The sequence below is a fragment of the Copidosoma floridanum genome, unplaced genomic scaffold, assembly GCF_036245765.1.
Source record: "Copidosoma floridanum isolate Cflo_tuat_1 unplaced genomic scaffold, Cflo_Japanese_pri ptg000013l, whole genome shotgun sequence".
Classification (NCBI taxonomy): Eukaryota; Metazoa; Arthropoda; class Insecta; order Hymenoptera; family Encyrtidae; genus Copidosoma; species Copidosoma floridanum.
In genome coordinates, this window is record NW_028321890.1 from 33,847,467 (window position 1) to 33,862,728 (window position 15,262).

Below are 15,262 nucleotides of genomic sequence, written 5' to 3' on the forward strand. Positions count from 1 at the left end.
CGCATTGGATTTGGACGTTTACTTGTCGTAAAATCGAGGCACGGCGCTCTTCTCAAGAAAAAAATCTACTTGAAGTTTATTGTTTTTTTTCTCCTTTTTTTTTCTTTTTTTTTTGCATTTCTGAGGTACAAATGGATTTTTAGGTATAAATTTCAAAAAGTTTTATTGGTTTATTATCATTGTGTGAAAGTTTGTGTAACATTCGTATCAATTGAGATCATTTTCATTAGATTATAAATTGTATATTTTAATCGAGAAATGCGGTTATTAGTGATTATATCTTTATTATTATTTTTTTTTTTTCTTATTTCGCTTAAAATGATTGTTAGTTATGATTGATATGCAAATTTTAAGTTAATCGGAAACTTTTTGGTGTATTGTTAGTTGGTAGTGAATCGCTTCTATAATAAATTGTATATTTTGTATAATGTACTCATATTAGATTGTATAAGGAAAATCCAGTCTTTAAAAGTATTTATTGCATACAGAAACGGGGAAAGAAACAGAAAAAGTTTTTTTCGCGTAAATACACACTTTTGTACAGAATTTGTTAAAATTATGTTTCTTAATCGTAACATATGCACAACAGGCTTCGATAATTTTAAATAACTCTAATTTTTCATACCCATAATTATTTACAAACACATTGTTTTAACTTGCTTTTCAATTTAGTTTAACAACTAACGAATTATAAGCGGAAATATTTCTTACACGCACTAACACGAGAATTCTTTAAATATATTCTCCTATAATACACTTACATCAGAAATCTTAAATTTTAACAGCCAAAATGCCTTGATTGCGATTAATTAACCAATTGGCTGTGTATAATATTAAAAATTGTAAAATTATAAAATTTGACAGTCGTAAAAAATCAAGCCCAGTTTATTAACTTTTGTTATTTTGTCGTCACTTTATTTTTATTATTTTAATGGTTATTTAAATAACTTGATACATATTCAAAAGTCTTGCTCTAAACGCTGGATACCCAAATGTCTGTATTTGCAATCGACGCAAAACTGATAAACATTGGATCTCGAGATTATGCTTGGTTCAGCTTAATTTAAAGTAAACAAACTTTACTGAACAATACGGCTCTCTTCAAATCTTGATACAATTCCTCACTTGTAATCTGTATATTTGGTTATAAAATTTGAAACGTCAAAGACAAAACGCTTTGTCAACTTTTTTTGTTGTTGCACCTCGTGTACACACATATCGTTTTGTATGTGATGTCACGTATCTATTTCTCATAATCTAATCTGTCGTTAATATTTTTCAATCAAAACTTTTTTTTTATAAAACGATGAGGTATATCGTATACTTTATATAATTCATTAAAAAGGCAACGGTTGTTACAAGTGTATATAATGCAATAACGATACGAAAAAACTTTCCAGCATTGAATAAGTGTAAATCTGCTAGTTAAATAATTTATCCAAAAACACACGACTCCGGCTATTTTACCTGTTAGAGTCGACAAACAATCTTACACGGCAGTGTTTTACGCAATATTGTAGACATGTACACGTCGTCTACTTTCATCATATTTGCAATATTCAAACATATACTCCTAAAGCCAGCATCACTATAAGCTAAACATGATTTTTTCATTTCCACTGTAAACCATTCGTCCATACAATTATACGAGCTATGAGATATATATTTTTGCTATACATATTTTCATTAGAGATTCTTCGAGGTATTTCTTTAGCATTTAATTGTAGTGTTAATTATATTAATTAAAACTAAAAATACGTCAACGATTAAATATCTCGAAAAAAGAATAAATTTGTCGTAACCGACGACTCACAGGAAAACAAATCGTTTGCACGCACCATCGTCAAATAATTTACATTATAGATTACAAAATCGTTCGCCAATAAAATGTACAACCTCGTGCGGTCGATCTATCGCTTCCGAGCGAATGACCGCAGCAATTTAAATAATTGGAAGATAAAAAAGAACGACTTATACCTTCCTTTGGATACTATTCACAATTGCGCTTATACCACAGAGTATGGGGTTTTGAATTTTTTATTTTAACTCGCTTGGGAGTGAATGACAGGCGCGCCTCGGTGCAGCGCCGAAGCCGGTCGTGATTTTCGATTGAGGGTTCCATTGGCGACTTGCTGCTGATGCGCCTGGTTCACTTGCACCATACCGGCGTCTCGTTTATGAACTTCTACCGGCAATCCAAGTACCTCCATGTACTCGCGAATCAGATTCGCGATCTGGAACGCCTATGGAATCGTGAAATAATTCAGGTTAATACAATCATTACTCGGTGAGAAACAATTTATCGGTATGATTGCACGATCAAGTTACCTGTTTGGTCGTGAGTATGACTTTGCTCTGTTTCTTGTCGGGCCCAGTGATAATCATCAGGCAGTTCATGGCAGGATTGTAGCTAAGAATATTGACGTACTCGAAAGTGCAGAGTACATTCCTGGAGCGATGCTCGAGCAGATGTAGGCCAGTTTGGTCGATGGCAAGCCAAAGGACGCGCGGCCAGATCGACGTGAACGACTGCATGACGTCGAAGATCGTCGCCTTGTGCAGTGGCCACGATTGTATGAGATTGAGGAAGGCCTGCTTGGAATCGGTTGGATTCATGCTGTGCAATGACTGATGGTGCTGTAGAACGCCGTCGAGGCAGAGGTTGGGCACGAACCGGGACGGCAGGCAGTGACCGGCTATCGACTGGTACTCTTGTACCGTGACGTGTTCTTCGCAGTCACCGAGCTCGAGTTGGGCTTGCAGGGCTGTCAGCATGATCTGAAAAAATTGATGTTGAAAAGTTTACAGATTTTTCGCAAATTTTTTAATATTCCTCGCGAAAGGGAAAATCAAACTCACGGCTTCTTTGTCCGTAATGGGGAAACGATCGGCACGAAGATCGTGAAGAACCTGGTGATACAAAAGTTCCTTCTCGACCGTATCGTCGAGATTAATATATTGGTCCAAAAACAGGTGCTTTTTGAATAGGAAGAAGTGATGTGCGTGTTTGCGCGGCTGTGTGCCCTGGCCTGTGGCATTGGCGTTTCGGAACTTTTCCCACTTAGACATGACCTCGGCGATCTTTTCGTCCGGCAGTAGAGCTCGATCGGTATTGTTAAGTACTTCGTATATCGCGTAGCCTTTAATGACAAACAATTTTGTTAGCACACGTACCTTTTTCAAATTACCGATACAAACTGACTCGTTCAACTCACCCATAGCGTTTTCTCCGAGACCGACTTTCTGCTTGATGATCGTCATGACGTCCCTTGCAGTTGCCGACGGGTGGAACTCGACCGCGTGATACTTTCCGTCCATAAAGTGGAATCTCGCGTATATGGGCCTTCTGTTGATCGTGCACATGATTTCCTCCCGACTCGGCGTCCACTGGCGCTTCCAGGTGCCTTGCGTTTTGTACAAGCACTTTTCCGCAAATCTCGCAAATTTACCCTCCTCCGTCACGTAATCGCTGGCACAGCGCTTCAGATGCGTGATGAGATACTTTCTTATGATCTTTTGTGGTGGTAGAATGACGGAGCAAGCTAATGATACATACATTGTGTAAATACACGCGCTAACGGGTTTGGAGGCATTCATTTCCGACCAAATGGATATTGTGCAAAACATATTTACCCAACGATATGAGAGCCCAGTGCCTAAGGTTGACTCGGCTGTTCGGATCTGGATGGTCCGTGCTCTGTTTGATCAGCTGAAGATACAGCTCTCCCAATAGCTTGTCATTTCGCATGCAGCGGTCCATCACGGTCTGTATGAGATGTATGTGATCGTCTTCGGCTCGGCGCACCATGTCGCCGTTCTGACCGAGGCCGGCGTAGGTCAAAATCAGCTGGAAGACGCTCAGAGCAACCTGCTCCTCGGCATCCGGCAGTTTTGTCAGGCTTTGAGTCAGTGGCGTCTTGCTGAAGGCCCAGTACCCGTAATGGAAGCCCTTGTACGTCTCACCCTGGTCCACAGAGTTACCGTGCTCCTGGCGCAGCTTTTCTATCCTTGACTTGGACAGTCGTCTCAACGTGTTCCTGAAGAAGTTCGAGCCCGCGTCCTGGGGCTTGCGCAACGCCTCCGAGTCGACGAGTGTCCTGCGACAGTTCACCAGATTGTGGTACAGCCTCAATCTGTCCTCGTTCGTGATGCCTTTGAGCTTTTTGGCCGGAGCCTCGTTGTCCGTAATCCAGCCGGCCAGCGCTGGACAGTAGCTGACGATCAGACTTCCAATCTCGTTTTTTTGCGTCGTCTCGAAGACGAAGCACTTGTGCGAGCTGTCGGGGTTGTGCCTCAGCAGCCAGAACGTGATGAACGAGTCACTCGGGTCGATCATTATACTCTCGACGTCCTGGTAGCGATACTCGGACAGCACGAACTTGTCGTCGGGCTTGATGAGCATCAGGCCCTCGCAGTTGATGCCGAGGATCAGATGATTGCCGTAGGACCAGTAGCCGCGATAGGTCACGTTGAACATGGTAGTGCCGTACAGAGGATACTGCATCACGCAGGAGAGGTAGAGGACCTTGGCGGCGAGCTCTTGGCGTCCAGCGCCATACTGGCGATGCGCCTGCGCCAGAATCGGCACCCATACATCGTCCCCTCGAGCTCGGCTGATGCGGTACGGCAGGAAGGTCTCAATCTCCTGGTAATAATCAAACCGATCGTTGTCCTTTGGATCGCCGAGCATCACCTGGGCCTGCAACCCGGCCAATTGCAGGGCCACCTTCTCCGATACCGGAAAATCATCGCACTTGACGACGTTATACACGGCTTGGGCGTACAGCATGTTCACCTCGACGGGGTCTTGGGAAAGTTCTTTGGTGTTGCGGAACAGGCGTCGCTTGAATATAAAGCGATTGTCGCCATTCGTCAGAGCTTGATTGTTGCGACGCACAGTCGAGAAACCGGATTGCACCGTGTTAAGTTTGTTTTGTTTCCTGCGGATGAATGGAAAAGGAGAAAAATGACGAGATCATAAACAAAATGATAACAAGGGAGAAAGTGTTCACATAGTTTAGCGACTTACGTCTCCCACTCGGCAATGATGTCGTAGAGGTAGTCGTGAGCCCGAACGTGTTCCTCGCCGTCGGGTCTGCTCTGATAGATTGCCCAACCCTCGAGAGACCTGAGACCTAGCTTCTCGGCTAGTTTTTTGACGGCATCGGCAGCAGTGTCCGTCGGATGAACGTCGATCGCCTTGGTCCTACCGTCGAGGAAGAAAAATCGGCACACTATGGTACCCAGCCGGCGCATCGCGGATATTTCGACGGCCGAGGGTGGATGTCTCCTGCATGAGACCTTGTTCGTGTTGCAGTTCTCGAGGCACCACTGCACGAACTGGCGCAGCTTGCCGTCGAGCGACAGGTTCTTCTTGAGGAATGACATGAAATACTTGTGGAGCAGCTTGCTCGGCTGGAAAGCGACGACGGCCAGGCAGAGCAGAAGCCAAACGCGCTCGGCCCACTCAGCGTTGGGATTGTTGGTCCCTTGGCGCATACACTGAACGAAAATCTCGTCGCGCAACTCTTCCCGTTCAATACCGTAGCCTATAATACTCTGTATGATGCCGGTTTCTTGGTCCGGCTTCAGTTCGCCTCGCAAGTACTTGCACAGATCCTAATGGAAAGTATATACGTATTTATACCCAGCTGCATTGGTGCATTGTAAAATATAGTTGTCAGACAAAATTTTATTACTTACCCTGAACACCGAGCAGGCCACGTTGACGTTATCCGGATCGTAGAGGTGAATGTGCGAGTTCGAAATGGTCGAGCCCTTGTAATAAGTGACCATCTCGTACTTGGGCACGAATTCTGTGATCTTGCCGCGTGATTTTCTCGTGAGCGTCGCCATGATCGTACCCTCGGGCGAGCGCTCGTGACTGTTGAAATAGTTCTGGGCGAACTCGACGATGTCGTGATAGTTTTCGCCATTTTCCGGCACCTCCTGCTTCTTCTCCTCCAACTCCTGCAGTTTGCGTTCGACTCGATGCTTTCGCCTCTGCTCGCGTTCAGCCGGTTGTTGTTGCTGCTGATGATGATTCGACTGTATCTCTGGCTGTTTTTGCTGTGGCTGCTGCTGCTGTTGTTGTTGTTGTTGTTGTTGTTGTTGTTGTTGTTGTTGCTGTTGGTGTTGTTGTGGTGGTTGTTGTTCTTGCTGTTGCAGCTGGTGGTGGTTGTGTTGCTGTGGTGGTTGTTGTTGTTGGTGGTGGTTCTGCTGCTGTTGTTGTTTTTGCGGATGGTACTGCGGCGGATAGTGTTGCTCTTTCGGTGACTGTTGGGGCTGTGTTGGCTGCTGTTGGTACAAGTGCGCAGGCGGTGGCGGAAGCGGCAAGTGATTGCTGATGTTGATGTGCTCGTGCACGTGATGACCGTGTCCGTTCTGTTGGGGTAACGGCTGGTGGTTAGCGTAATGATTCTCCGTGGAGTTAATCCTATGCTCCATCAGGCCATTCGGGCTTGTGACCTTTTTGATCTCCTGCATCGGAGGTGGAGGTGGAGGCTCCGTCGGTTCTGGCAAACTCGGGGTCTTCTTCTGATATCCGTTGACCAGATTGTGGGTCTTCTCGACCTCTTCCCCATTGGTCTGTTGAACGTTGTTGTTCCGCTTCAACTCCAGCTTGGCGTTCATCTGGAGTTCCTGCTGAATCACGGACTCGAGCTCGACATCGAGGTTCTCGACCAGCTCGTTCATCTTGTCGCCGATCTCGTCGATTATGTTGTTATTGCTCTTACCACCCGATTGCACGTCAGAAAGGAAGGAGAATATATTGTCGAGGTCCACCGAGTCGGTTTGTCCTTCGTGGCTGTTGCTGTTGATGTTGTTGTTGTGGTTGGTGGTGTTTGTGTTTCTGTTGTTGTTGCCAGCTATCTTGGAGTTGTACTGTTCGGCCATCTGCGTGAGAGCCGCGATTTCTTCTTCCGCTCTTCTGTAATGGGAAACACAAGAATCGTAAATCAGAAAAGGTTGTTGCAAGAATTTTCACAGCAAATAAAAAAACAACGACAGTGTGCTATAACTGTGCATCCAGTGTTTGTGAAGATTGCTCGATTCCATGCTGCTAAACGAGTTACATATGTATGTGGGTTAAATTAGGTAATACTGAAAAATTGTGTCTCATCATCATTATAATTGCAGCCTAGGGTGCAGGTTCTATCAAATATATATACCTAGTCGTACAAATTTTATCGTTTATCGTTGCTACTCGCAGATAACATGAAACAACTGCAATAAAATTATCCGAACGCTACTTTGTTAGTTTATTTTTGTTTGTGCATCGTGTGAAAAATAAAATATACATGTTTGCTCAAGTACGTTTTGTTAATCAGTGTTGAAAATGTATACTTTCGAAGAAAAAATACACACTAAATACCGAATATACTTTGTGATGGTTGGAAAAGCTAAATAATTTCAATGTCATGTAAAACAAAAACAAAAATTACGTTGTTTCTCGCAAGTCATATTGTACACCAGAAATGTAAAAGTGCAATGACGTATGAATAAAAAATATATCAACGCATGCAATACACATTGTCAATTATTCCTTTACGGTCTCTCGCAACTCGACAAACTTACCCAGCCTCCATTCCGGCCATACCGTTGTACTTATCGCTATAATTACACAAAAAAGAAAGAACACGTCATACAATCATCTCATTATGTGCATCATCGCGATAACAACAATGAGATCGTGATTTAAGTACTAGACCGCTTAGAAAAAGAAAAAAAACTAAGAGATAAAGGGGTACTAGATAATAACGAGAGTGCACTCACCTCTGGCTGTCCTCAAGGGCCTTATTGTCCTCCATCTCCTGGCGTTCCTTCTCGAGTCTTTCGCGCTTCCGCATCTCCTCGTCGACTAGCCTCATCTCCCGCAACGCGGCCGCGACCTCCCGAGCAAAGGCGCCGCGCAAATGCGACTGTATCACGATGGCGGCGCGCCTCTTCTTGAGGAACACGATCCTCAGCTTCCAGCCCCGATAGGCGTGCTGCACTTTCAGAGCGGCCTCTCTTACGCGCACATACTCTGTTGAATTGGGTTTTTTTTTTTTTTTTTTTTTTTGATAATGCATATTCACACTCAACGACCCGAAACTAAATATAATTAAAACTACCGACCTTTCCGAACTTTGTAGCCCCGCCAGATCTTTTGCAGGAGAACGGCGTTGGCCGTGATGATCTGGTTTCTCGCGTCCTCGAGAGGCTCGTGCACAAACTTCCTCAGAAACACCTTGGTCTTGCCGATCTGCCACTCGTTGGTGGAAACGCTCTTGGTTCTGATGAGCGCCCTCACGGCCTCCTTGTCGTCCCTGGGTAGAGCGAAGCGCCTCTTCTCGAGGCAACGATACCTCGCCACAAAGTCCCCAAAGTCCATGTGTATGGGAAAGCCCTCCTTCCGTATGCGTATGATGTCGAGCATGCCGAGGTACCTCAGCTGGTCGAGCACCAGCTTCTCGTCGTAATGATCGGCCCTCTTGTCCATGTTCGGCTTGATGCAGCGCGCGTACCAGGGCGTAGTCGCTTGAAGCACGTCCACCAGCGCCTGGAGCTGATGTCGGAACGAGTCGCACAGCGTCGGCTTGCCCTTCGAGGTGCCCCGGGACAGGGTTGCTGCCGCGCTGCTGTTGCTACTACAGCTCCCGCCACTGCTGCTGCTGATCGTACTGCCCGTGGATGCTCTACCGACCGGGCAACCAACGAGATCCTGATAAACAGACACGTATGCAACGCTATGACGTGAAACCCTGCGTCAACGATAATCGGAGGTAAAAGAAAAGCTCACCTGAAAGGCCGCAATCTCCTGGACGAACTCGTTGGTGCTCCTGGACATAAAGTCGAAAAAGACGTCTTGCTGCACGTCCCGGTTCTTATCGACGAAGCCCTCGACCGTGTAGGTGACGCAACCCGCGTAGTGCCTGACCCCAAACTCCTTCTCCCACCTGCGGCGATCGTCGCCCTTGATGTAACTCGGGTGGCCCTCGAACTCGGCGTGCAGGTTCGTCAGGTAGGCCAAATCCGAGCCCTTGGGCATGTGGCACTGCTCCGTGAGCAACTTGAGCACGCACCTGGGCGGTTTCTCGATCAACTCGAGGCATATGCTGTTGTCCGTGAAACTGATGTGCGAGTAATGTATCCCCTCCTGCCTGTACAACTCCTGCTCGAGGGCAAATACGTAGTGATTGAAGAACTTGTGGAGCTTCTCGTTGGTGTAGTTGATGCAGAGCTGCTCGAAGCTGTTGCTCGCAAAGTTCTCGAAGCCAAAGATGTCGAGGACCCCGAGGAAGCGCGACGTGTCCTGGCCCGGGTTCGTGCAATTGTTTATGTGGTTGATCAGCCAGGCGAAGGTGCGCGAGTAGAGGGCCTTGGCCATGGCGTGGCGGTTCTCCCGCGCCTCCTGGACCCTCAGCGGGATCTCGGTTATGTTGCCCCGGACGTTGATCTCGCGCTGCAGGACCACCCGATGCACGTCCTCGAGCTGCAATCCCAGGAGAATGGACACGGTCTCGAGGATCTCGCGGTCGGCGGTCGCCAGCTCGCACCTCTCCCCGTCCACGTCCTGAAAGCCGAGATTGCCCAGCCAGAGGATGGCCGAGAGCACCCGGAATATACCCTCGCACATCTCGACCGGCACCTGCAGCACGTTGAACGCCAGCCTCAGCGCGTCGAACTTTTTCGAGTCGGTGGCCGCGGCGTCCTCCTCCACCTCCTCCTTGGCGTGGTTGGCGCCGTTGGTGAGGGGGGGCGCGCCGTCCGGGTCGGGTGGGTCGTTGGCGCGGTTGAGGTACCTGTAGTGGCTCGCCGGCTTGAGCCTGTACTGCTCGGCGAACTCGAGGTCGCGGCGAGCCGCCTCGACCAACTGGTAAAACACGTGGTAGTTGCGCTCACCGGGACTCTGGGAGGTGATGCGGCTCTGCTCGAGGAGGTAATCCTGGATTATGCAGCCCCGTATCATCCACTTGCCGTCGAAGCACACCTGCATGAACTTCCCGAAACGCGAGCTGTTGTCGTTGCGCACCGTTTTCGCGTTACCTGCACAAATTATATATGGAATCGGTGGTGCTTGTATATATATACGTATAAATATCGATGGTCGGCGAGGGTTTCTCACCAAAAGCCTCGAGTATCGTGTTGGCCTCGAGGATGCGCTGCTCGACCCACGTGTCGACGTTGCTCGTCACCGAGCACAGGTACTGCAGGATGAACTTTGTCGTCTCGGTCTTGCCGGCCCCGCTCTCGCCCGATATGACGCACGACTGGTTGACGTCGGCGTTCATGAGCGAGCGGTAGGCAGCCTCGGCCAGTGCGAACACGTGCGGCTCGAGGGACCCCATCTTTTGGCCGTGGTATTGGCGCACGTGTTGCTGCAAACACACGGGGACAGGTGTTTCTTTCATTGTCAACTGCATCGTGGGAACAAACGATGATGTCTATATTCTTCCTCCTGATCGTATCGTTATAGGTATTATGTATTACACTGGTGTAAGTATCGGGGACAACGAGAAATCGGCAAAAGCTCCGATAGCCGCGGAAACGATCACCGCTTTGGCAATCACCGGCGTCGAAGGGGGTGAGGAGCTTTCGCGAAGATTAATCGCTCCTTCGTTTGCCTCCACTCGTCTTGATTGAAATTCATCCCTGTATACCTATACCCGCAGGCTTTCGGGGATTACCAGACCGATCGCGCGATATTGAAGCAAAATCGGGATCGGCGGAGGGGGGGAAGCTTCTTCTTCTTCTTCTACTCGAATGGAACAAATTTGAATGGGTAAAGTGCCACGTATACGGAGAGAGCCTCTGTCGCTGTATAACCATTTCCGTTTTCCCAGGTGGAATAAGTAGAACTACCCAGTGTAGGTGTGTAACGTATACACGCAAGTAGTACAACCCAGTTTACCGTCAGCCGGCGACCCCTTTACTTCGTCTCTCTGTATAGCGCGCTCGGGTCGCGTCATCGTCATCAACGACCCCCCCCCTCTGGCTTTTTCACTCCCTTCTCGACACACTACGCTGATTTTGTTTTCACTCGTGTTTATGTTTCTCCTCCCCCTTTCCCCCTTTCTCTGCAGCTTCTTGAGTTTACGTGCACGTGTCATAAGTAGACGCGTTCTCGGCGCTTTTCCGTCTTTTCGCGGCTGTGCAGGGGATTTCTCCGAGCGCGTGGCCTTTTTTCTTTCGAAAGCTCCTCGAGTTGCTTGTATACATTCGACGGGGCTTTTGTCTTTTTACTTTGGGACGCACAAGTCTTACTTGGGGCTCATTTAAATTTACTCGCGATGACAATTTGCAAAGTCAAGAGTGGATTTTCTTTCCCCCCCGCGTTTTCGATAACTTTTCTAACAATTAACTATTACATACATTTCCGTCGCTTGTATGAAGTAAACATATACATGTTTAATCGAGTTATCGCGATTTTATATGAATTATGGAATACACGCGAATGTTTTTTTTTTTTTTTTTTTTTTTTTTCCTGATAATTAAAACATATATCCCAGTCACTTGAAATATATATTTAATTTTAAATCAAAGATTCCAACGTTGGTCGAAAAGCAAAGAAAAAATCGCTCGGATTCATGTAGTGTACCGAAAAAATATACGAGCTAACGAGGTGTGTTTTACCCGAAGGAGAGAAAGAAAGAAAGAGAAAAGAAAATTGATAGCAATTACGTACACCAGAGAGACTCATTGATGAAAATTTGAGTATCAGGCACTTTGTCATTATCTCTCGTTACGTGCGAATGTGTGTATGTGTTATGTAATATACGTGGAGGGAGTGCAAGGTTTCCAGAGCGGAAAATATATTCCCGAGTGCCCGTAAGAAAGTAGGGTACGCGCGAGTGGATCGTACACGGCTGGCTGCTCGTGTTTCTGAATTTTTGACGATCTGAAAAGTTAATCGCGCACCTGGTAGGTAGGGTGCTCAAGTGCGACTACTCGAGAGCCCGGATCTCTAAAAAAAGCTCGCCTAACGAATATACAAGCCCGTCAATTGGCTCATCCAAGCTGATGGGGGGGGGGGGGGAAAGAAATCGACCAGAAGGTGGCAATGAGCCCGCGGGGAAATAGAAATGAGCCACCAAGGGCCCTCGACCCGCATACACGATCCAACCAAGCCTCTCGCGTGCACGCTCGGGATCGTTCCGACCTTCGCGATCGACCCACCACCGGATCCGATTTTTCTCATGGAGATATTTTTCGAACGAGCGCGCCCATCTCCTCTTTCCCCGCGTTCAAATTGCCACCGTTTGACTCTGCACGGTTTTATTTACCATGCATAATAAGTTGGGGTGGCGTAAGATCACAAAAACTTTACCCCCTCGTAAATAGTGTCATATCTTTTAATATCACTAAACGCAGTCTTCTCACTCGTATGCTATGCGTATGGATTTTCATATCGTGCCAAAGAAAGGTATAATTTGAAGCCATAAAAATCCACGAGAGAGCGATAAACGTTGCTCCCAAGGATCGGAACACCCGCGCAAAACTCTTATAACAATATGTATACCTACTATACGAAGGGTCCCGTATAATATATAGGTATACATTCAGCGCTCGCTCGCAACACGCGAACGAGTACAGAGTCTAATGACCCGTCTCCCGCCCTCACGGAGCTCCCTTTCGACTGCCATGCGAGCGGTGCCTGTATACTTCATTTCCTCGCTTGATTTTTCAAACTCATTATGGAAAAAAAAAAAAAAAAAAATCGCCGAGACGCGAAAAGAATAAAAGAGAGAGTAAAAAAGAGTACATAGACACAGGGCAGAGGTATACAGCGTGCGCGCGCGCGTGTTATCGACGCGCATTTTTCTGGGACTTATCGAGTGCGCAGAAGGAAGTTTAATGCAAGAGTCGTCGCTTCAATTGCGGGGCTATGACAAGCTCACTGGAGGAAAGTTGGGGGAGGAGGAAGAGACGGGCTTGATTTATTTTGCAGCAATTTTAATCTCATTGCGGGAGCTGTCATCGTGTACAAGTGTACATAATATGTTATCATGCATCATTGAAACTAAGTGTACGTGTACGTGCAATGTGCGAAATAAAATAAAATCCGTTGCGTGTGAATTTGACTTTGCGAGTTTAATCGGAGCAAAGAGCGGGGATGGTCCAAAGTTTTCTTCCACAACCAGCTCGATATAAAAGAAGGGGGGGGTTGAAACCCCTGCATGGCACGCTGGCCTGTAAACAACAATCAGCTGAGCTGAGCCACGGCGACTATGTACGTATATGTATACATTCGCAAGAGCAGCGCCCAAACCACCCCGCCCACCTACGACCCATCGCGTTTCCACGGAAAACGAGATCTCGGGGGGCGATCATCGTATCTACCGACGCGGTCGGTAAAGAAGAGCTCTGGCCGATCTACCCCTTGGCACCCCCGATAAAACATGTATATATACTATTGCCAAAACAAACGGGCGATCCGGGGGAAAAAGAGCGCCCGCATGCAATGAAAATCCAGCCTCGAAAGTATATATAACAGTGCGGCAGGCATCCGTATGTAGGGAGGAAAGCACTGCTCATAGAGCTCGTAAAATATATACAGGTATATGACGTGTACACACTCCCACAGCCGAATCTGATGCGCGCAGCGAGCCGATCAATAACCGGGCGTGTACAGGAGCGCTCTCGGCCGCCGTTCCAACCCTCTCTCGCGGCTCGTCGACCTTTTCCCACGTCGTACTCCTTTTTTCTCCCCCACCTTGGCCACCCCCCACCCCACCCTCGGATGATTAGTTATCAAGTTTGTACAACCCATCAATACATACATACCTATGGTATCCATCACTATCTAGCGATCATCGCGCTCGATTGGAGATAGGTACACACGCCAATTAACCCCCCCGATGGTGTATATATGTATATGTATTTTCCGAAACAAAAAGCGGCACTCGGCTATTTCCCTTTTGGCAAGCCGGGTGCATTCAACAGCTTATCCTTTGAGCGCTGCCAAAGGTAGCCATTTGTGTGTATATTTATGTATTTTATCGTGCATATGTGTACCACTGGGCCAAGCCAAACTCAAACATTTTTTTTTTTTTTTTTTTTTGACGGCCCAGCCCCAGTTTTTCACTCCAACCTCGCTGTGTGTACAACAGGTGCATGTGTATATTATGTACGTGTTCCACGTATACATCGGCATCAAAAGTAAAAGAAGAAGAAGAGAGGCCAAGAGCGCGGGTTTTTCTCTATCGCGGGGGGGGGTAGTGATGGAAAACGGGAGCACAGGGCGTGGTACGCGCGCCCTATATACCACGACCACCGCCTCGGTTCCCCTCGTTTCCGACGACTACACGTATATAAGGTATATAGCGCACAGTATCGCGAGGATGAGCTTTTACCGCGGATAAGAGGAGCACGAGAGCTCTTTTCAGCCGACGATGGTCCGCGCCCAAGATATTGTACACACACGGTGATGTGTTGTCTGTATACGCAGTGTACCCACGAATCTGCACGGGTGTAGTACATATATAATATACGTAAGTATACACTTATGGAGCTTGCCCAGGAGAGAGAGATCTTGAGCCACATCGTCGCTTGGCCCCCCCCCCCTTTTTTTTGCTGTTTCTCCTCAACTTCCTCTTTATTAATTTACAGCCCTCTCCCCCACTGGCGAGGGAAATGCGAGGCGCTACATGTAGGGAATGGGAGCTAAGGTGACGAAGAGAGCGGGTGCAGTGGAGGTCGGAAAAGCGTTACTAAGGGAAAATGAGATGAGTACTCAAGTGTCGCGTTTATTTTGGGCGCGCCCTTTTAGATGTGCAGCGGAGGTGTGACAATTTTGCTTTTTTTTACGGGAGGAGTACAGGGGTTGAAGCCTACACGGGCAATACCGCGCCTGTACGTTTCAATGCGAATGAAAAGCCATTACTTATGTATCAAAGGGTGCATGGATTTATCCGTGAATCTCACTTTTTGTATATATAATTAAACGATGACGAGCTCGTGGCTCGTGCAATTCATCTCGTTTCTTTCTTTGCCATTAAATCACTTTGACGTAAATTACATGTAATTATGGGCGTCGAAAGGGACGTCAATGATACATATATATATATATACATCCTCTCTACCCTAAATTTTATCTGGCACAGGCGGCAAGAGCGCGTGTAAGAAAAGGGGAGTTTATAGGATGTTGTAACCCTCGCGCCCTTGAACGAAGGAGAAGTGCTCGCGAGTTTTACATTATACATATCCCCGATGTGTCAACAGCAGTTAATATATAATGGTACGTGTACGCGATACGGGCATTATGCGCGTGCATGTG

At 47.2% G+C, this 15,262-nt stretch overlaps 1 protein-coding gene across 1 annotated transcript in view; it reads right to left on the bottom strand.

The window, feature by feature from the left end:
• Positions 1–100: 100 nt before the first annotated feature.
• The window catches only part of Myo81F (unconventional myosin 81F), a 48,411-nt gene continuing 33,249 nt past the window's right edge, over positions 101–15,262 (bottom strand). The window contains exons 4-15 of the mRNA XM_089591759.1: positions 10,112–10,364; positions 8,786–10,032; positions 8,122–8,707; positions 7,777–8,029; positions 7,579–7,614; positions 5,704–6,931; positions 5,030–5,619; positions 3,634–4,940; positions 3,216–3,542; positions 2,860–3,140; positions 2,329–2,778; positions 101–2,243 (exon numbers count right to left, since the gene is read on the bottom strand). Of these exons, the coding sequence (XP_089447885.1) occupies positions 2,043–2,243; positions 2,329–2,778; positions 2,860–3,140; positions 3,216–3,542; positions 3,634–4,940; positions 5,030–5,619; positions 5,704–6,931; positions 7,579–7,614; positions 7,777–8,029; positions 8,122–8,707; positions 8,786–10,032; positions 10,112–10,364 (6,759 nt within the window). The 3' untranslated portion in view covers positions 101–2,042. The remainder of the gene's footprint in view (positions 2,244–2,328; positions 2,779–2,859; positions 3,141–3,215; positions 3,543–3,633; positions 4,941–5,029; positions 5,620–5,703; positions 6,932–7,578; positions 7,615–7,776; positions 8,030–8,121; positions 8,708–8,785; positions 10,033–10,111; positions 10,365–15,262) is intronic.